The sequence below is a fragment of the Condylura cristata genome, unplaced genomic scaffold (genome assembly GCF_000260355.1).
Source record: "Condylura cristata isolate star-nosed mole 26May11 unplaced genomic scaffold, ConCri1.0 scaffold00004, whole genome shotgun sequence".
Classification (NCBI taxonomy): domain Eukaryota; kingdom Metazoa; phylum Chordata; class Mammalia; order Eulipotyphla; family Talpidae; genus Condylura; species Condylura cristata.
In genome coordinates, this window is record NW_004567105.1 from 62,118,586 (window position 1) to 62,139,444 (window position 20,859).

General features: G+C 42.8%; 1 protein-coding gene across 4 annotated transcripts in view; it reads left to right on the forward strand.

Moving 5' to 3' along the window:
- The first annotated feature begins 7,351 nt into the window (after nucleotides 1-7,351).
- The window catches only part of CDC25A (cell division cycle 25A), a 23,285-nt gene continuing 9,777 nt past the window's right edge, over nucleotides 7,352-20,859 (forward strand). Inside the window, exons 1-9 of one of the 4 annotated variants that reach the window (XM_004676214.1) lie at nucleotides 7,352-7,878; nucleotides 8,857-8,930; nucleotides 10,590-10,632; nucleotides 11,112-11,148; nucleotides 11,599-11,700; nucleotides 13,741-13,860; nucleotides 16,426-16,560; nucleotides 17,050-17,124; nucleotides 20,575-20,748. In XM_004676214.1, coding sequence (XP_004676271.1) covers nucleotides 7,709-7,878; nucleotides 8,857-8,930; nucleotides 10,590-10,632; nucleotides 11,112-11,148; nucleotides 11,599-11,700; nucleotides 13,741-13,860; nucleotides 16,426-16,560; nucleotides 17,050-17,124; nucleotides 20,575-20,748 — 930 coding nt within the window. In that variant the 5' untranslated portion in view covers nucleotides 7,352-7,708. The remainder of the gene's footprint in view (nucleotides 7,879-8,856; nucleotides 8,931-10,589; nucleotides 10,633-11,111; nucleotides 11,149-11,598; nucleotides 11,701-13,740; nucleotides 13,861-16,425; nucleotides 16,561-17,049; nucleotides 17,125-20,574; nucleotides 20,749-20,859) is intronic. The other 3 variants (XM_004676215.2, XM_004676216.2, XM_004676217.2) reach the window with 3 other exon arrangements.

The following is a 20,859-nucleotide window of genomic DNA, read 5'->3' on the forward strand; positions in this document are numbered from 1 at the left end:
TCTCCTGCTGCATTCGGCATTCAGTGTTGATCTTCCCAGAACCAGTCTCCTAAACACTTTGCAGATCCTCAGTGGGTATTACCATCCTCATGCCTATGAGCCCCAAATGCTCCCCTGAGTGGCAGCTCAGATAGTACTCAAGCCCCAAACAAGGCTCATAAATTTCTCTGCCTGTAGTTGAAATGTTCCATCTACCCAGGAGCTTAAAGTATAACCCAGCAATCATTCTAGGTTCCCTTCCCCTCCCCTACCTCAATTCTTCATTATCAAAATCCTAAGAGACGTTCCTCCTCCCAGACTCCCAAGGTCACTCCCTTCCTCTTGATACTGAGGCCCCTGCAAGGTCCTATACGTTCAGGATCTCACCACAGTTGTTTGGACAGCCCCTCCTTGTTCCTCAGGCTTCCTCACTCTCCCCCAAAGACCCACCCTGCAGCAAATCTGATCCCTTCATTGCCCAACCTCCACACCCTCCACTGTCCATGGGATAACACCAAACCCTTCTAAAAACTGTAAGTCCTTCAAGAACTGTACCCTTCCTCTCACTTGGGTCCACCACAAACACTCCCTAGGGCCCTTGGACTATGCTAGAGCAACCCAGAAGTATTTACTTCAAAGTGCTGTTCTTGCTACTAGGGATAGAACAGGCACTAACTCTCTTCCCCAGACAGGCACAGATGCAGCTGTGCCACCCATAGGTCAGCTGGGGTGATCCCATTGTTTCGAGGACCAGATAGGTACTGGGAGGAATCTTCTAACTACAGTTTCTCCCTACCCAAACTAGGAGGGAGGAATAGTTTCAATTAGTCCAGAATTGGGGGGAGTTATGGGAGCAAGGTACACATAATTAAGAGGGAATCCCTCCCCCATTCTGAAAGGAAAAAGAAAACTTTAAAAACTCCAGCTTTCCACTGTTTGGAGGTTCCTCAAGCTGTTAAAAATGGAGCTTCCATATGACCCAACAATCCCACTCCTAGGTATCTACCCAAAAGACACAAAAACACTATTCAAAAAGACACCTGCACCCTCATGTTTATTGCTGCTTTATTTACAATTGGAAAGACATGGAATCAACCCAAACGCCCAAAAGTAGATGACTGGATTAAAAAGATACACAATGGAATGTTACTCAGCAATCAAATAAGATAAATTCATGCCTTTTGCAGCAACATAGATGGAGCTGGAAGGGATCATGCTTAGTGAAATAAGCCAGAAAGAAAAGGAAAAATAGTGGATGGTTTCACTCACAACAGGAATATAAAGGACCAGGGGGAAAATAATAATGATGATGAACAACTATATACCAGAGACATTTTATGGGGGTGGAGTGGGGAATGGGATCAAAAACAGTGGGGAGGAAGGAGGGAAGTGCACTGGACTATGGTGATGGCACAGGGTAATTTGATGATTGGAAGCCCACGGGGATTACAACTGAAATGGAAAAAGGCACAAAATGATGTAAAAATAAGCTATTATATTATTAAAAAAAAAAAACAAACTCCAACTTTCCTGAGACTGCCCCCTGCCTCTACCAGCGTTCTGTCCTATTGCTGCTTAACTTGGTTGCTGGCTTCATTCTGGTGCTTTGTGAAACTATTTTCTGCAGAGCCTCCCAGGACCTCAGCGGTCCTATCCTCAACATTACCTACTCCCTGCTAAGGGCTCTTTCCTCTCAGAAAACACCTTCAAACTGCAGCCAACTTAATCTCTTTTGGAAACTCCCCCTTCCTTCTCCAGCTCACCTTCTCTGTTCCTCCTCTAATTCCCACCAACCCTCCACAAATAGCAGCCATTATCTTGGTGAAGGGTCTGAGGCTTTCTTGGAGATTACATTTAGCAGATGTGTACCCCCTGAGGGTTTGATTGTGGCATTTTATTTTATGGGTTGGGCTTGTCCAAGAAAGTACTGAATAAACATTTGTTACATGAATACAAAAATAAAGTTGAGCCAAGCATTAGATAAGACAAAACTGGAAAGGGAAGAAATTTTTCAGAGATTTAACATGGGAAAATATTTGAAATAGCTGTCTAGGCTGGGAAGGGGATCCATAAATGCTGTTAACAATGATGGCAGAGACACCTAAAAAGCCTAGGGTTGGGCCTCCCTGGTGGTCTAGGGGTTAAGCCTCAGCACTACCATCTCTGCAGCCTGAATAAGATCCCCAACTCCCCTCACTGCCCCCCCCCCCCAGCAATGGAGCTAACCACATAGCCAGAGTTTTGGGGCTTTAGCCTGTAAGCCATTGCTTTTCAACTGTCGGTGCATACTTTTTTTTTTTTTTAGTAATATAACATTTTATTTTTACATCGTTTTGAACATTTTTAAAAAATCTCAATTGTAATCCCGGTGGGTTTCCCATCACCGAATCCACATCCACATAGTCTCGTGCACTTCCCTCCCCACCCCTCCACCCCCCACCCCCATTTTTGATCCCATCCCCCACCCCACCCCCACAAAATGTCTCTGGTATATGGCTGTTCATTATTCTTATTATTTTCTTGCCTGGTCCATTATACTCCTGCCATGAGCGAAACCATCCAGTATTTTTGGTGCATACTTTTATAACATTAATTTTAGAGGTTCATGGGTAGGATTTTTAATGACATAAAATGAAAATAGACTATTACATACAGTATGGATAAATGTTATATTGAAAACTTTGATATGTGTGTTCTTGGTCATGGGTGCAAAGTGTGTGGAAGTCCTTTCTTTAAGCAAGGAGGGGAGGGCAGAAGGAAGGAAGGGTGAAACAGAGGGTGGGAGGAGGTCTTATTTGCATAGATCGAGGCTTAGGAGTCCAGCTAGACCTGGGCACCACTGAGGAGGGAGAAGGGATACATGGAGGTACCATCTTTTGACAAGGAACTTAGGGAGGAAGCTGGTAGGAGAGAAGTAGCTGTGAGTTTTATTTGCCAGTGGCCTTCTAGGTGGATTCTGATGAGGGGCTGGAACTCTGGAGAGATCCTGATTGAAGATAGGAACTTGGGAATGTTGTAGGATTGGGGAGGAGGCTGGAAAAGTACTGGGGGAGGGGCTGGGTAAAACTGTTCTAGAAATATCAGTGATAAAGAATAGGGGCACTTCAGCTGGAAAAATTTGCCAGCCCAGAGCAAACATTTAGTCATGATACAAGACTTACTTAACCTGTGCTCACAATACCATCCTACAAAGTTTGTTCCCCAGCACAATCACAAGTTGTATGTTAGAATAATGTGTATGATCTCTAGTATTCAAAGGACTGGACACAAAACTGACTTGTTTCAGAAAAATTCAAAGAGCTTTGTGAGGATACATAGATTCCAAATTCCAGGCAGGATCCCAAACCAAGGCTATGAAGTCAAAATATCTAAGGGAGGGACTCTCTGGAGGCACAGGAGTTAAAGTCCCAGCACTACTGAGCTATCTCCAGCTCTCCAGGCACTGGAGTTTGAGTTCTATTCTCCTCCCCCCCACCCCCACCACCACCAGTGCAGCAGACCTCACCTGTCTTACCTGCTGCTCCCCTCAGCAGTGTATTTCAGTGGATCTGATTGTTCTGCTTCCACTCTGTTCTGGTGAACCCTCTCACCCCCTGCACCTCTGGCCTACACCCTAATTCTTGTATGTATAAATACATAAAAATAAATCTTTTAAAACATATATACCTAAGGGAGAGACCTGAAGACCTGTCTTTTCAAAAATACTCCTGAAACTGCAAGCCATCACTAGAAACAAGAAACTTTACCTGTTAATATTGAATCATATCTAAGACACATGAAAAAATTTATTATTACATGTTAGCATAAACACAGATAATGAACAACCTAACAAAACTGCCCCCACAGAGCTTCATTTTGAGGGAGGAAAACAGAGTAGCTGAGGACAGGAATGGGAGGATTCACGTAGATCATTTTGGGTATCATTTGAATGTGTACCACATAAATTGATTACTTAATATATAAATGAAATCAACACCTCCCCGATGATGTGATGAGAAACTAGAATTGGAGAGCCCCTAATTCTAAGTAGTCCACTCTCTTTAGTAGAAGGACTACTGGGATCCCATCTGAACTAGTGGCCCCAGTTCTATCAACTGATCATCGCTCAATCAGTTTTGTACTCTGTAGCCTGGGTTATCTTTTCTAAATGTAGATGTAAACTCCTGTTTTCCATTGCCTTTGAGATAAATTCCAAATTTCAGAATTGGGTCTACTGGTCCCTGCAGTCTAAACTCTGGCCTTTCCCCTATCTTCTTTTCTCTCACTCATTCTCTGCCCCACACTGGGGACTCTTTCCAATCCAGAACACTTTCTCCTAGCTTCTAAGGATTTATCCTGCTAGTAATTTCTTCAGGTATTCTCTAATCTAACAGAATAGAGCAGAATCCCTTCTTAAACTCTCTGAAACATGTGGTGGCTGGAATGTGACGATAACAGGGAAATACATCAGTCAGGCTATTTCAGAGCAGAGCTTTCCTGGAAAGGGTGTTAGATGAATGAATCAGGTGGGGGGGGGCGGGTAAGGAGGACATTCTAGGTACATCTTCAGGAAAGCATTTACCCTGTTTGAATCTAGCAAGCTGGTCAGCTCAGTAGAGGCTGAGTGAGTGAGTGAGCAAAAATGGACTCCCCCAAAACAAAACCAGATTAGAATTGACAAGTGCCAATTCACAGTGCAGGGATTTTTTCTTGCCCTTGTGCTCAATTAGGACTTTGGTGAATGTTCCTAAGGAAATGAAGAAAATGCTTCAGTTAAATTACCCTTTTCCCTTTGCTTCCATATCACAATAAAAGATGACCCTCAATCATAGTAAAAATCATCCTCAACACTTTTAAACCTTTAAATCAAAAACAACAGGCCCTCCCTGGTGGTGCAACAGGTTAGGACACAGCACTGCAAGCTAGCCACAGCCACTTCAGTGAGGGTTCAATCCCTGCCCCAGAGCTGATCCACATGATGTAGCAGGCCTCTCCTGTCTCACCCTCTGCTCCCCTCAGCAGTGTATTTTGTCAGTCTGCCTCTTCTGCTCCCCACTCTGTCTCTGGTGAATCCTCTCACCTAACCTGTGCCTCTGGCCTGTACCCCAGGTCTGTGTGCATAACTAAATAAATCTTTAAAAAATAAATAAATAAAAATAAAACTTACAATGATGTAGACCAACATTGCCTTAGTACAAAACATTAAAAAAGGAAAAAAACAATGGTTTCCTGACATTTCTAACACAAATTTTTATTGTAATCCTAGCACTTGCTTTCAGTATGTTGGAAATGCTTCAGTATATTAACACAGCTGGGCTTATGTCACTTAGAGAATGTCTGCTCAGGCAAAGCCAACTTTCCATTCTTTTATTTGATCCTGAAACAAATATAAATTCATGTTTACAGCACACCCACACATACACAACAGTTCAAAGTGTTGGCATTTGTTTCTTTAAAGCTAACAGTATGGATGTTTTAAATTATTCAGTTCTATATTTTCTAAGGCTATACTTGTATCATTTACATAATACAAAAGTATAAAAGCAAAGGTGTTGTTTTCTTTAAAGAAACATTTAATTGAATGGATTCAATGGTAGGCCCTAAACAGAACTAAAAATCTCTGGCAAGGCCCTCCCTGGTGGTGCAGCAGGTTAAGGGCAGCACTGCAAGCTAGAGACAGCCACTTCAGTGTGAGTTCAGAGTTCCATCCCCCACCTGGAGGTGACCCACATTGTGCAGCAGACCTCTCCTGTCTCCCTGCTGCTGCCCTCAGCAGTGTATTTCAGTTGATCTGCCTGTTCTGCTCCCCACTCTGTCTCTGGTGAATCCTCTCTCTCACACACACACACACACCATCTCTGGCCTACACACCAGTTCTTATATGCATGAATAAATAATTTTTTTAAATGTGTCTATATTTTTTTTTTAAAGATTTATTTATTCGTACAGAACTGGGGTACAGGCCAGAAATGTGGAGGGTGAGAGGATTCACCAGAGACAGAGTGGGGAGCAGAACAGGCAGGTCTACGAAGCACACTGCTGAGGGGTGCAGCGGGCGGGCCAGGAGAGGTCTGCCACGCCATGTGGTCACCTCCGGGGCAGGCGGGGATCGAACTCATGCGGAAGTGGCTTAAGCTTCTTTGTGCTGTGCTTTAACCCGCTGCGCCACCAGGGAGGGCCTAAATGTGTCTATTTTTAAAGATTATTTATTTATGCATATAGAACTGGGGTACAGGCCAGAGGTGAGGTGGGTGAGAGGATTCACCAGAGACAAAGTGGGGAGCAGAACAGGCAGATTGACAAAGCACACTGCTGAGGGTAGTAGTGGGCTGGTCAGGAGAGGTCTGCCATGCCATGTGGGTCAGTTCCCTGGCTGGGGTTGAACTTGTGCTGCAGTGGCTTTGGAGAGCTTCACAATGTGGTGCTCTAACCCGGTGTGCCACCAGGGAAAGCTAATAATTTTTTTTTAATGGGGATGATTCCTTTCTATAGAGTTATTGCAAGAGTAATATGAATTAATTAATTAATTAGGTAAATTAATTAGAAGTGTGGGGCACATAGTACAATATAAGCATTAGCTATTATAATTTTTAAGATATTGATTGCTATCTAGGTGCTCCCAGTAGGGTAATAAAGGGTGAATGAAGAGGAAATGATTCTAAGAAAATATAATAAGAGCTAAAATGGAAAAGGGCAAAGAATGTTAGGCCCCCAGCTCAGCGGGTAAATAGGGTTCAAATAAGTGTGGTTAGGCAGTGGCCAGTGCTGGGGTCACGAAGTTTCCTCCCTTTTTATAAAATGGGGTCCACAGCACTGCAGTTACAGGTCAAGTTAAGGCTGGGCCCCCCCTGACGTCCAGTCACCCGAAGGGCTTTCTGTAGTCTCCGCATTCTCCCTGTGTGTCGAAGGCGGGCTGGGCGGGGGACCCACATCCCAGGAGGGTAGGGGGGGTGACAGGATTGCCGCGCAGGGTGGGAACTACGCTTCCCAGCATGCAACTGGCCCAGAGGGGCCTTTCGCTTGGAGCGGCGCGCCTCGCAGGTTCCGCTGGGAGTTTTCATTGACCTCTGAGCGCCTTCCCTTTCTGATCAGCTCTGGTCTAACCTAGGCCCCGCCCCTTTCTGAGAGCGGGTGACCTCGCAGAGTCCCGCGAGCTGCCTCCTTCTTCCCCTCTCATTGGTCTAGCCTAGCTGCCACTCCGGTGCAAGTAGGAGAAGTTGCTTACTGATTGGTGGATTCCGTTTGGCGCCAACTAGGAAAGGGGGGCGGGGCAGCGGCGGTCCCCAGTGAGCAGCTATTTACCGCGAAAGGCCACCTCGGCAGCGACAGCCCGGTAGGGAGGTGAAGGTTGGCCAGTTCCTTTGAGACTGGCTGGGCAAAGGGGTGAGAGGAAAGCGAAGAGTGCGGCAGCCCAGGCCGTTGCCTCGCGGCTCCAGCCGCTCTCCCTTATCGACCCGCTGCGTTTGTTTGGATTTAATCTTCAGGTTGCCGGCGCCCGCCCGCCCGCTGGCCTCGCGGGGTGAAGGGGAAGCACCCGTGCATGTGGCTGGCGCCTGCCTGGTCTGGACACCCACCCGTCCGCGCCGCTTGCCCGCGTCAGCCGCGTCCCTGAACCTCGGGGTCGTGTTTGTGTTTGACCCGCGGGCGCCCGCGGCTGGGCTCGCGGCCGAGGCCGGTGCCAGCGGGGCGGGGCGGGCACGGCGGAGGCGGAGGAAGAGGGAGCAGGAGCCCGGGGAGGCCCGGCGCCGCCATGGAACTGGGCCCTGAGCCCCCGCACCGCCGCCGCCTGCTCTTCGCCTGCAGCCCCCCTCCCGCTCCGCAGCCCGTCGTGAAGGCGCTGTTTGGCGCACCTGCCGCCGGAGGTCTGTCGCCTGTCACCAATCTGACGGTCACCATGGACCAGCTGCAGGGGCTGGGCAGGTAAGGAGGGACGGATGAACGGTGCCTCAGGCCGCTGGCCTTCCAGCCGGCGCTCAGGGAGATCAGGCCGGGAAGCCGACCGCGAGAAGGGTGAGACCTAGAGGCCCAGGTCTGGGCCTGCCATGTGCACCCTCCCCCCAGGCGGAATGTTGGGCGGGAGAAGCCGTCTGACCCTCCAGGGCCGCCCTCAGTGCCCATACAGGCCCTGTAAGGGGTGGGAAAGGCCCTGGTCCCCCAACTTCGCCACCCCTTTTGGATTGCCCTGTACTCCTGTGCCTAACCCAGGAAGCTCTTTGATATCCAGCTTCTCGGGGGGCTTCGGGGGCCGGAGACGGGAGGCTCACTTCCACCCTTTGCTGGAGCACCTCGCAGGATCATAGTTTCCTGTGAGCTTTGTTCCTTCTCAACAAAGGGACGTGGCATTTTATTTCCGGGTGTTTGTGCATAAGCCTCAACCCCTGGACCCGTGCATATTCCTGATGTCTACCTAGATGCTTTCTAAGACCAAGCTCTTTTTTACTAAATTTCTCAATAACTCAAAAGCGCCCTAGACTTTTTCTTCTGTTTAAACGTGCATTTCACAGTGTGTCTGGTGTTGCGTCGCTCTTCCTCTTCAATCATGGATATCCCATTTTCTAAGCAAGCACATGTTTTGAACTTTCAACTTCTCTGAAATGCAGGAACTTCTATCCATCTTTCATCCCTGTTACTAACACAGTACCTAGAGCACATGCTCATTACAGGAAATTTTCATGAAAGTCCTATACTACAGTATGAACCAGGCCCTCCATTTCTTTCTCCTTTTGTGCCCAAATACTAACTGGGTGTTCTGGGTGGCAATGGAATCTATGGTATGGCCTAGAAGTAATAATGGTCTATGGCTGCCTGGCTACTTATTAACCTCATGGCCTATTTCCTATATGTTATCTTTTAACTATATTTTAGAAATACATAGAAAACTATTTCTCTTGGTTTCAGTGAGTGTGAACAGCCACCAAAGACAAGAAACAGCAGTTTGCAGAGAATGGGCTCCTCTGAGTCAACAGATTCAGGTATTCTTTTAATCTTAAAGATTTATCTTTGCCTGCTTTGTGGGGAGAATAATACTTGGAATTTGCTAAAACATGTTCTTTCACCTAGGAATTTAGCTTGATGAGTAGTTGGGACAGTACTCAGGAAGTCTTAGCATAGAGTTATGAACTGCACAAAGGAGCCACTGGTCTTTTGTGAAGAAAAGAAGCAAGGAGGTGATATGTGTCTGTACTAAAGTAAAGTGAACCACACCATCTTTAAGTGGCATTGGACAATCTTTGGTTAAAATGCTGGTCAAGTTGTTGGCAGGGTAATGAAATTATTTCAGTGAGCCTCCTTTGGAAGCAGTGTGACAGTGCATTTTATTCTGATTCATAAATTCACATTAAAGCAAGGTTTCTCTATTTGCAAAGATAAGAGCATTTGTGGCACAGAAGTCTTAATTTAGGGAACTGCAAGAACAAGTCCTAAAATGTGTGCTTAAGAACTAGGAATAGAGCTCTCATTTGTGGCAAAATGGCAGATTTTTATTTCCACTTACCTAGAATGTCACTCTAGAGCTGACACCTTAATTCCTCTAACTTTTTTAGACATGGAGGAAGAGGCAAAAACTAGGTAGATGCTAGTGGGCCTGGGCCATGCTGAGCAATATCTTTTACCCTTCTCTTTGTGGCATGGGCACCTTGCTTGGTGTTTTTGTTGATGACAATACTTGTTTTGCCTCAGATGTGACTAATAATTGTAATTTTTTTTCAACCCCCAAAATTAGACCTATGACCTGATGAGAAAGTATCTGAAATCAAAATCACCAGGAAAATATTTCTTATCATTAGCAAGTTACTTGGGTAGGGCCCTCCCTGGTAGCATATCAGGTTAAAGCACAGCACTGCAAGCTATCCACAGCCACTTCAGTGTGAGTTGGATCCCCTGCCCTGGAGGTGAACCACATGGCGCAGCAGACCTTTCCTGACCCACCCATTGCTCCCCTTAGGAGTATACTTCTTCAATTTGCTTGTTTTGCTCCCTGTTCTGTCTCTGGTGAGTCTTCTCACTGTCTCTGTACCTCTGGCCTGTACCCCAGTTCTGTATGCATAAATCTTTTTTGGGTAAATATCAAATGCAGTCATGAGAAGATTCACTTTCACACTTCAAATCCAATTTTCCTTTAGTGTATGTTAGTTGTAGGGTATCAGTAGGTATACTATGAAAATATTAAGACATACAAATGCCAAAGTGTTTTTTTTTTTTAACATTTATTTATGCATACAAGAGCTGGGGTGTAGGCCAGAGGTGAAGGGGTGAGAGGATTCACCAGAGAAAGTGGGGAGCATAACAGATTGAAACGACATATGCTGCTGAAGGGAGCAGCGGGTGAGACAGGAGAGGTTATGCCACGTGGGTCACCTCCCTGGATGTAGATTGAATTCATGCTTCAGTGACTGCCTGTAGTTTCATAGTGCTGGGACTTCACCCCTTGCACCAGCAGGGAGACCCCAAATGTGAAGTTTTTGATCGCAAAATAGACTAGACTTCATTTCTAGCAAAGGTCCAAGCCTTGAGACTATGTTGACATGCATAAAAGAAGTAGTACTAGTAGTTCTATTTATTCATTTACTTTAATGACAAAGTAGTATTTTGTGTATTTTTTCCTTGAGTTTTTGTTTTTTAATTTCCCACAGGTTTTTGTCTGGATTCTCCTGGACCCTTGGACAGTAAAGAAAAGTATGTATTCACAACTTCTAAATTTTTTTTAAGATTTAAATTATGCATGGGAGAACCGGGGTGGGTGAGAGGATATACCAGAGATAGAGTGGGGAGCAGAACAGTCAAATCTATTGAAATACACTGCTGAGGGAAGCAGCAGGTGAGATAGGAGAGGTCTGCTGCACCATGTGGGTCAGCTCCCTGGTTGGGGATTGAACTCATACTTTGGTGGCTGGTGATAGTTTGATAGTGCTGACACTTAACCCCCTTATACCACCAGGGAGACCCTGGGCTTGCTTTTTTTTTTCTTCCCAGAAGCCCAGTGTTATAGGTGCTTGTGATAACTGGACAACTTAAAACTATTTTTCTTAACCTAAAACCTGAAATGGGAATAAGTTTGATTGCTCTCTTACCCAAACCATAGGGTAGACATTATGCATCTGCTAATATATCTCTTTACTTGCTTTATTCTCATTTACCTTCTGATTTCATTGCAGCCTTGAAAATCCCATGAGAAGAATAAATTCCCTACCTGTAAGTTAGTTTCCTTGCTTACTTTTAGCTAATATTTTTATCTGACCCCTTAAGTATCACAGTGATCTTGATGGCATCCTTATTTAGATAGTGAAGCTGCTTTTCCTTTGCCTCAAACAGTCTGCATAGGGCAGCTTTAGTAATGACTCTTGAGAGCTTTTCCTTCCATCTCTAAGTATAAGTTTTATCAAACCAGTGAGCATTGGATATTACTTTGGGTTTAATTTGGCATCCTAAAGCCCTACTACGTGAGGGCTGTAGATCTTGTGAGGTTAAGTGTAATGACATGTAGTGGGAAATTTGTGTCCTGTGTTCTGGCAAGGTTGAGGTCTGGCCACCTTGCCTACTTTGGTGTGAGGAACTAGACCTCCCTTTGCTCCCTATTTCTTTTGAGAACTGTTTCCATGGAAAGTTCACTTATGTACCTAATTCCTTTTTTCACTTTGATAGCAGAAGTTCCTGGGGTGTAGCCCAGCTCTGAAGAGGAGCCATTCTGATTCTCTTGACCATGATGTCTTTCAGCTGATTGACCAGGATGAGAACAAAGAAAATGTAAGTGTGGCATCAATGTAGTAACCCAGAGCAAAGGTAAAACTCACCAGCCTAAGTGGCTTATAGATAAGTGGCTTATATTATAAGATAGCTTTCTTCTGGGAGGTTAAACCTTCACTAAAATCATACAGGTTCTTCGGAGTCATTTATTTGTAAGCTAGAAGTAGTACCTTGTGTTGTGGAGATAAGATTATAGTGCATGTGTGTGTGTAGGTAGATATGTAGTAGGTAGATATGTATACACAAATATAGAGTATGTATGGCTTTTTAAATGGCTTCTGGTATGTGGGAATTGCTCAGGTAGTAACTCTTAGGAATAATTTTACCTGTCAATAACTTAACTGTTAGGGTCTGCCCTGGCTTTCCTTGCTTCTGTGCCCTTGGTACAGGTTGTAAACTCAGGAAAGACTTCTTCATGCTATCTGAAAGAATAGGGCTGTGGCCTCCCTGTCTCTGGTGGTGCAGGGTTTAAGTACCAGTGCTATCAAGCTTTTGCCAGTCATTGGGACATGAGTTCAATCCCCGCCGACCTGGGTAGCTAACCCACATGGTACAGCAGACCTCTCCTGTCTCACCTGCTGCTCCCCTCAGCAATGTATTTCTGTCAGTCTGCCTGTTCTGCTCCCCACTCTGTCTCCCACTCTGTCTCTGGTGAATCCTCTCATTCCTCTTCCAACTCTGGACTACACCCTAGTTCTTGTATGCATAAATAAATAAAAAGAAATCTTTAAAAGAAATAATAGAACCAAACAAGTGCAGGGAATATCTGTAACTGGTATAATCAGTTAAATGGTCACATAGTGAGTCTATCCAAAAGTGAGGCTTTTATCTCTCACACCTGCCTGGCTGCTCTAGACAGGGTTGGCCTCCAATATCATTCTATGAATTGGCTCAACTTTTCCAGCCTTATGTCTCACCATATTCCCATATTTATTCCCACCGCTTTCCATTCCTACTAAAATGCAATGGGTCATAGTCTTTAATCTTTATAATTCTACAAACTTAGTTTAAAACCTGCCTTCCAATTGATGATACCTTTGCAGTTTGAAAGATTTTCTGAGAATATGGAAATGAGCTCCTGCCTTAAGCACTTGTAACACTGTTTTTCCTCTGTGTAGTACTTTCTAGGGAATAGGCAAACACTGTCTGAATACCTGGTTTCTTCCTCAACCCTCTTCAAACCTGGCTTCTCCCAGAATTACTTACTTGTGTTTTGGTCCAGAGTATAGGTTTAGAAGAGCTTTTGTACTAAAGTCCTACCTAGCCTTATAATAATCCTGGGGACATCACTTAAGCCCTATTGTCCCAACTGTAAAATGGGAATAATTAAGTTGTGGTTGATCATTAAATGAGTTAATGCACAGGAAGTATTTAACATTGTGTTGGCATACAGATATTCTGTGATATGTACTGCTCTAAACAAAGACAAATTCTTTGGCTATTAGGGATATTATGAGCATTTTCTTAAACTTTAAGTAGATGAAATCATATAGTGTGTTCTAGTATCACTTTGGCTTTTTTTCATTTATCATGAAAGATTTATTCATGTTGTTTATTAATCTAGTAGTTTTCTTTTTTCTTTTTTTCATTGATTTTTAGCAGGCACTGTAATGGTTTTAAGTGGAAAAACCTTATACTTATTGGTAGGAAGAAGGTAGAGATATAAATCTTTCAAGTATGTAAATGTAAATAGAGAGTGAAAGGTTTTATTACCATTCATAGGCAGTTGTTGAAATGACTTTGCTTTAGATTTTAGAAAGTTGCTGACTTAGCCTGTATCTTAGAGTGTTTTATTCTTGGGAGATAATCATGTGTTTATAAGGAAACTTCCATGAGAAGTTAGCTGTTGACAAGACCTTTAGAATTCTTAGTTACCGAGATCCAGTGTTGGAATTAGATCAGGCAAACCCTTAGTTGGAGCAGGTACAAAGGGGATCAGTGCCAACATCCTTGCTTGTCTCACCTGAGCTGTATATAGCCTAGGTCCTAGAGCTGCTTTTTATAGACAGTGGAAGTTATCTTGACCATACTGTCTTGCAGGAAGCCTTTGAGTTTAAGAAGCCAATAAGACCTGCGTCTCGTGGCTACCTGCACTCTCATGGACTTGAAGAGGGTAAAGATCTCCTTACACAGAGGCAGAACTCTGCCCCAGCTCGGATGGTATGTGCTCTGGCTTTCATAGGGGTCTTCCTGATGGGAAGAAAATTAAAGCACACTTAATAACTTGGAGTAGAAGACACGCAAGAACTTATACTATCTTTGCTTTGACTTTGTCTTTGAAAGTTAGACTGTTAACGTTTTTGCTCTATCTGGAGAGTAGACCGACAGAAGCAGAGTGTGATGGTGTATTTGAATTATTGGACTTGACCAAGGAATAACTTGACCTTGACATTTCTTTTTCTTTTTTAAAGATTTATCTATTTATGCATATAAGAACTGGGCTGAGGACAGAGGTGGAGGGCAGGGAGTGGTGGTGAGACGATTCACCAGAGACATTGGGGAGCAGAATAGTCAGATCTACTGAAATACACTGCTGAGGGGAGCAGGGGGCGGGCCAGGAGAGGCGATCCAAGCCATGTGGCTGGGAATTGAACTGGTGCTGCAGTAGCTGTGGATAGCCTCATATTGCTTCACTTCAACCTGTTGTGCTACTAGGGATGGCCCTTGACCATGTCATTTCTTAGGAAACAGTCTGTGGTCTGGTCATCCTTTTAAATATGTATATGTTCCTTAAAACTTTTATTATTTATTTGTCAGGCAGATTGTTGATAGTTTCTTACTGGTGACCTCACCATTTTAGTTATAAAGACTGGAGAGACCCAACTTCAGCAAAATGACCACTTTTGATTTCCAGGTTTTCCTAGGAATCTGAAAATATTGACTTCCAGTCTGACTTCCGTGATCTGGGGTTCAGGTCCAGCTATGTTACTGTTCTGTCTAGCATTTGCACATAGCACTTGTCCTTAATCATTTTCAGAAAGTCATGAAGTAGCTGCATTTTTTCCAATATTACTAGTTGAAAAAGAGTGATCAGGACCACCCTGGTGGTGTAGGGGTTAATCTCAGTGTTATCAAGCTATTGCAAACCACTGTGGCATAAGTTTGATCCCCAGCTAGAGAGCTAACCCACATGGCACAGCAGATCTCTCCTTTGTCACCAGCTTCTCTCCTCAGCAGTGTATTTCTTTTCTTTTTTTTTAAAGATTTATTTATTATTTATGCATACAAGAACTGGAGTATAGCCCAGAGGTGCAGGGATTGACAGAATTCACCAGAGACAGAATAGGCAGCTTGACTGAAAGACACTGCCAAGGGGAGCAGTGGTCAAGACAAAAGTCTACTGTGCTATATGGGTTATCTCCCTGGTCAGAGATTGAACTTGTGCTTCACTGGCTATGGATAGCTTCATAGTGCTTCACTTTAACCCCTTGTACCACCAGGGAGGCCCCAGCAGTGTATCAAGGAGAAGGAATTAGGTTCTGTTGGACATTGTCATTTTCTATATCACATTTGTACCTGGGGGGCAGGAGGCTCAGAACTGAGGTCACAAAAATTGGTATTATAAGAGTGTGATCCTTCACACTATCACAATTACCTAGACTCTGCTGACTGAAGAACTGCTTACTTGCTTAGGTATGCTTAGATGCTCAAGATCAGAGATGCCACAGAACTTGTTTTATGTTGTGAAACAAAGCTAGTGACTGAAACAGTGAAACAGGCCAACCTCAAACAGGGTTAATTCCTAGGTGAGTGGTCCACTTTGAAAACAGGAGGGCCATTTGAGAATTAATGCATTCTTACCCCAAAGGAATTTGGGTCTTCATAAGGATTATTTGCAGGACTTTGTTACTGTGGAAGGCAATATGTCTGGATTTGTTTTCTGGAAAAGAACTCATATCAGCCACTGTAGCCTTAGCAGAGTCTCTCTTTTACATTTCAAACAACAGTTTATTAGGAAAAGGAGAAAGGAAAGAGAGAATCCATAAACACAGTTGGACAAAAAGCTTGAGTGTGTTTTCTAAATTTTCTATAGTAAATATATATTTGCTTTATAATGAGGTTTTTTTCATTGGCTGCCTAATGAGATACCCCATTTTTACTCTCTGGTTTTCCACCTAGGGAGAGAATGTTGGGGAGAAAAGCTAGGGCTTTAGAGTCAAATAGCAGTGATTTTGGTAATCTCTTAAGCTTTGGTTTCTTGATATATTTTGTGAGGCTTGAATGGTATCATATATGTAAAGATTACATCATAGTGATTGACACAAGTAGTTCTTCAGTTAAAACTTCATTTAAATTTCAAGTCCAAAGAAGATACACTTTCTAGAATCAGACCACCCTTTATTTTCTTCTGTTATACTACTGGAATTAAATAAGTGTTTTCTGGGCCATTTTGTGATTTCCATAGAGATTTGTATCTTCTCACTCCTCATTTTAGCACATTATCATAGTATTGGTGATATTTCAGGTTCTTTCCCACTTACCCATTTTAATCCTCTGATAAACTTTGTTTTTCACAAGGGTTATCCCAGAAGGTAAATTGCTTCTGGCAATACTTTGTGACCTCTAGTAGGCTGGACTTGACTCCTTCATAATCTTAAGATTTATTTTCCTTCAGTTGGTAGATGCTAAAATTTTCCTTATGACAGATAGTATATTTATCTCATAAAAATTAGTGACCAATTAAACCAAACTGATTATTAACAAGCTATGAATTCTTTCTTGTAGTTTTCCTCAAATGAAAGAGATAGCAGTGAGCCAGGGAATTTCATTCCTCTTTTTATGCCCCAGTCACCTGTGTCTTCCACTTTATCTGATGAAGATGATGGCTTCATGGATCTTCTTGATGGAGAAAATCTGAAGGTACTCTGTATTTGTGCATCTCTGTTCCTCCTATCCTTTCCACTAACTTCCCCTAGAGAAGGCATGTGGAAAACAGTAATTCGTAGGGCTTTAATTGCTTATTTTTGTTCTATGAAAATCTTTCAGTGAGATTTTATTGACAATTTCTAGCCTGTTGAATCCTATGGTGGCTTCAAAAGAAGACATGATATGATCCTACTTACCGTGAAGAAACTTGGCATTATATTTTTGTGTAAGAGACATAAAGCAGTGGAGACCTAGTTGCCCTGTGGTATAAAACTACAGAGATATCTCCTCATATACCCTCTGGAGATGCTTTAAGCTACAGTCTGTGATTCTCTCTGACCTTAAAATGTTGTGGGAAAGGGTGAACATTAGATGCTTTCTCTCCAGTCTTGTCTATATTTCTTAGATAGAATTAGACCTAAAGCATTTAAACTTATGTTAGTTTGTACTGGATCTTTGAAACACTGTTTTCTCTTGTTTTAGAATGATGAAGAGACCCCGTCATGCATGGCAAGCCTCTGGACAGCTCCCCTAGTAATGAGAAGAACTACAAATCTTGTAAGTTGTTCCAGCCTGTCAGGAGGGAATTTTGAATGATTAACTTGGGATAGTGGACTAAACTAAACAAACAGACTGAACAAAAGGAGAGGATAACTCTGCCCTGTTCTGATGGGTAGGGAGAGAACAGAATGCAGAGGTGGCCACTACAGGAGATAGGAGGTAGTGGAGGGAGATGGGGGAGAGAAGATTCACCAGAGACAGAGTGGGAGCAGAGGAGTGACTGAAATATACTGCTAAGGGGAGCAGTGGGCAAGACAGGAAAGATCTGTTGAGTCATGTGGGTTAGCTCCCTGACTAAACTCAGGCTGTAGGGGTGATAGCCCTGAGACATACCCCCTAGGCTACCAGGGAGATGCAAGATATGGAGAGTCTTGAGAGTACCACACACACATGAGAAGGGAAGTCTGGATAGTTGTCCAAAAAGGGATATTACAGAAGGTGAAACAAGTAGCAGCTCAAGGTTCCTCACAAGCGATCGTAATTAATATCACTTAGCAGTCAAAGGCTAGGCTGCAGATATGGATAGGAAGGGCATAAGGTAGTCTTTTTTTTTTTTTCTTTTTTTAAATAAATAATATAATAGTTTATTTTTCCATCATTTTGTTCATTTTTCCATCTCTGGTAGCCATTTTTAAAACAGGAGGAAGGGTCTCTGGGACATGGGAACAGTAGAGTTAAGGAGCACCCAATGGTGCAGCAGCTTATCCTGTGGCTGTGTTAAAATCATGCAGAGAGTCACATGTATCTATTTAATAGGTGGGTGCTGTGGACGCTGCAAGGTCAGAATGTCCTTTGGAGCTAGGAAGAACTGTAGGTGATGAGCAGCCACCTGAGTGCTGTGAACAAGTCAGGAGGGTGCCCAGAGAAGGCGTGTTGAGCAGGGACTGTGGCAACTCATGGTGGTGGAAGTAGTGGGGGCGCAGATTCTGTTGACTTATGAAATTATGTGAAGAAAGAGAGTAACTCAGTGAGGTTGAAGGGCAGGGCAGGCAAGATTGTGGGGCATCTGACTTATTTACCAATCTAAGGGGTTTAGACTTGATTTCCTTGGGACTTTTAGGTTTCTCAGCATATGATTGTGTTAACTGGAGGGGAAGTCTATAGTACCTATTAAGGAATAAGTGCTGGAGACTTTCTAAATCATGTGGAAAGGAGAGAATAGATTGAAAGAATCATCTAAATTAGAATTACTGGTATTTGAGGTGGTGGAGATAAGAGAAGAAACCATAAGAATGACAACAAAGGTATTAGTTTAAGAGATTGCCTTAAGGTAGTTCCTTGAATTTGTTGGTTGTTTTTTATGTGTTTAAGGGTGGGAGTTTAATTTCCTAGAAGGTAGAGACCCTCAATAATGCCACCTTAGCAAAGGATAGCCAACGTTTGGAGGGAATGATAGGACCAAGGGAATCTGGGTATTATTGGTTTCAGCTGCCTTGAAATTGTGACCTTGAGGGGTGCATTTCTTCTATCTGCATAGTTGTTTTTAACCCTAGCACCCAGTTACTTTGAAAAAGCTTTTGTCAGCCAGAAACTTTTATGAAGTGTGAATGACCCACAGATTTTATGAAGTCTGAAGATTATTTAGTTGCTCTTTTTTTTTTTAGATCATTCGCATTTATTCATATTCCATAGCTTCTAGCATAATATTTTATAAACAGTAGTAGTTCACAGAATGTTTATATGTTTTAATAAAAATTATGCACCCTGTCAGTATATAGACTGTAGGCTCATGTTTCCATCAGGGATTCTTTCAGACAAAAAATTAGAAGACTTCCTGCACAGATAAGCATCCTTGATATTATGTAAACACTTAAACCTACATATTACTGCAACAGAAATTCAGAGCAACTTAGGTACATATAAATTGATAACCTTACATTTTAATTGTCAATGCCCTGGAACTCTAAATATGGAACAAATAAACTGTATTCTTGAAGCTACATACAAATTATAGATTAATGGGCATATACTCTAGAGAAATGGCTGCTTTTTAAAATTGGATTTAAAAACCAAGAGTATTGTGGACTATTCACACTAGGGAATTTTCCTGCCACAAACTCTACAGAATCAATTGCTGAGATAGGAACTAGGGCCTCTGCCCTCAAGGCGCCCACACTTCCCTGTGAGACCCTGCAAAAAACTATTGATCCTCTTCCCCCAAATCCTCCCAGCCCTTATCGGTTAAAAAAAATCTCTAATCTTGCTTTTTTGAACATTCATTTAATGTCAAAAATCTAAGAAGATAATTCTTAGTCTCTGGGAGAACCAGTATGAGGGGATTCCTTGGGGGCAATTAGGAACACTGAAAAGCAGCAGCTATACTGAAATGGTAGTATCAGCTTAAAAAGGACTGGTTTAAATGCCCAAAAGTGGATGACTGGATTAAAAAGATGTGGTGCATATACACAATGGAATATTACTCAGCAACCAAAATAAATAAATAAATAAACACATGCCTTTTGCAGCAACAAGGATGGAGCTGGAGAAGATCATGCTTAGTGAAATAAGCCAGAAAGAAAAGGAAAAATAACCAGATGGTTTCACTCATAGCTAGGGTATAACTGACCAGGCGAGAAAATAACAATAATGAACAGCTATATACCTGAGACATTTTATGGGGTGGAGTGGGGAATGGGATCAAAACCAGCTCGGGGAGGGGAATGCACTGGACTGTCATAGGTCATGGCACACCGGTGATTTGGTGATGGGAAACCCAAGGGGATTACAACTGAGATGGGAAAAGGCACAAAATGATGTAAAAATAAACTGTTTAAAAAAAAAAGACTTATTTGCTGGTATATGAAAGGGCATTCGCAGTAGAGGAAAAGTCAGGCTAAGGTACCTGAGTTGTGAACAGGCTGTGATAATTAAAGTTGCTGAAGTTAAACTGTCTACTGGTCAGATTGACTATCCTCAGACTCAGAAATTACTCTAAACAAGCAGGTAAAGAGGGCTTTTTGAGAGAGAGTAGCTCCTCTGCTTCCTCCATACTTCATACTCTTAACTCTGCTTTAACCTCCTCATTCATTTTTGTAATAGAATCTGATTAAACCACATCTTTCCTGGGTTTGGGAACATTAAAATCTGTAGAGATGTTCAAGAATGGTGTGAGCAATGAAGTACAGGGGAAGAGATAAGCCACAAATGTGTTCCTGGCTGGAAGGTGACAGTTACTTAATTCTTAAGACTGTATAGATAGTAAGCATTTTGAGGGCGTGAATTGTTTTCCTCATCTCCATATAATGTCCCCTTGGAATAGTATTGAGCAGCAGGTTTCCTTGACTACTGTGTGCCAGTTTCTATGAGTTGCTGGGACCAGATGAATGTTAAGTGTCTTTCATAATTTGGGATGGATCACAAATTATCCAGGACACCTATGGTCAACTCATTTTCTTTACCATCTAAGTGAACAGGTTTTAAGGAGAGATTATTTTTCTTCCACTTTAGGGCAATCGATGCAAGCTGTTTGATTCCCCTTCCACATATAGCTCCACTGCCAGGTCAACATTGAAAAGACCAGAAAGATCTCAAGAGGAGTCACCACCTGGAAATACGAAACGGAGGAAAAGCACAACTGGTACCAGTCCTGGAGAGGCAGCTAGTCCAGAGAAGTCCCAGGAGGTTAGTTATACAAGTTCCTGTTTGTTTGAGGGGAATCACACATATTTTTCCTTCTTATTTATTTATTTATTTTTTTAAAGATTTATTTATTTATTTATACAGAACTGGGGT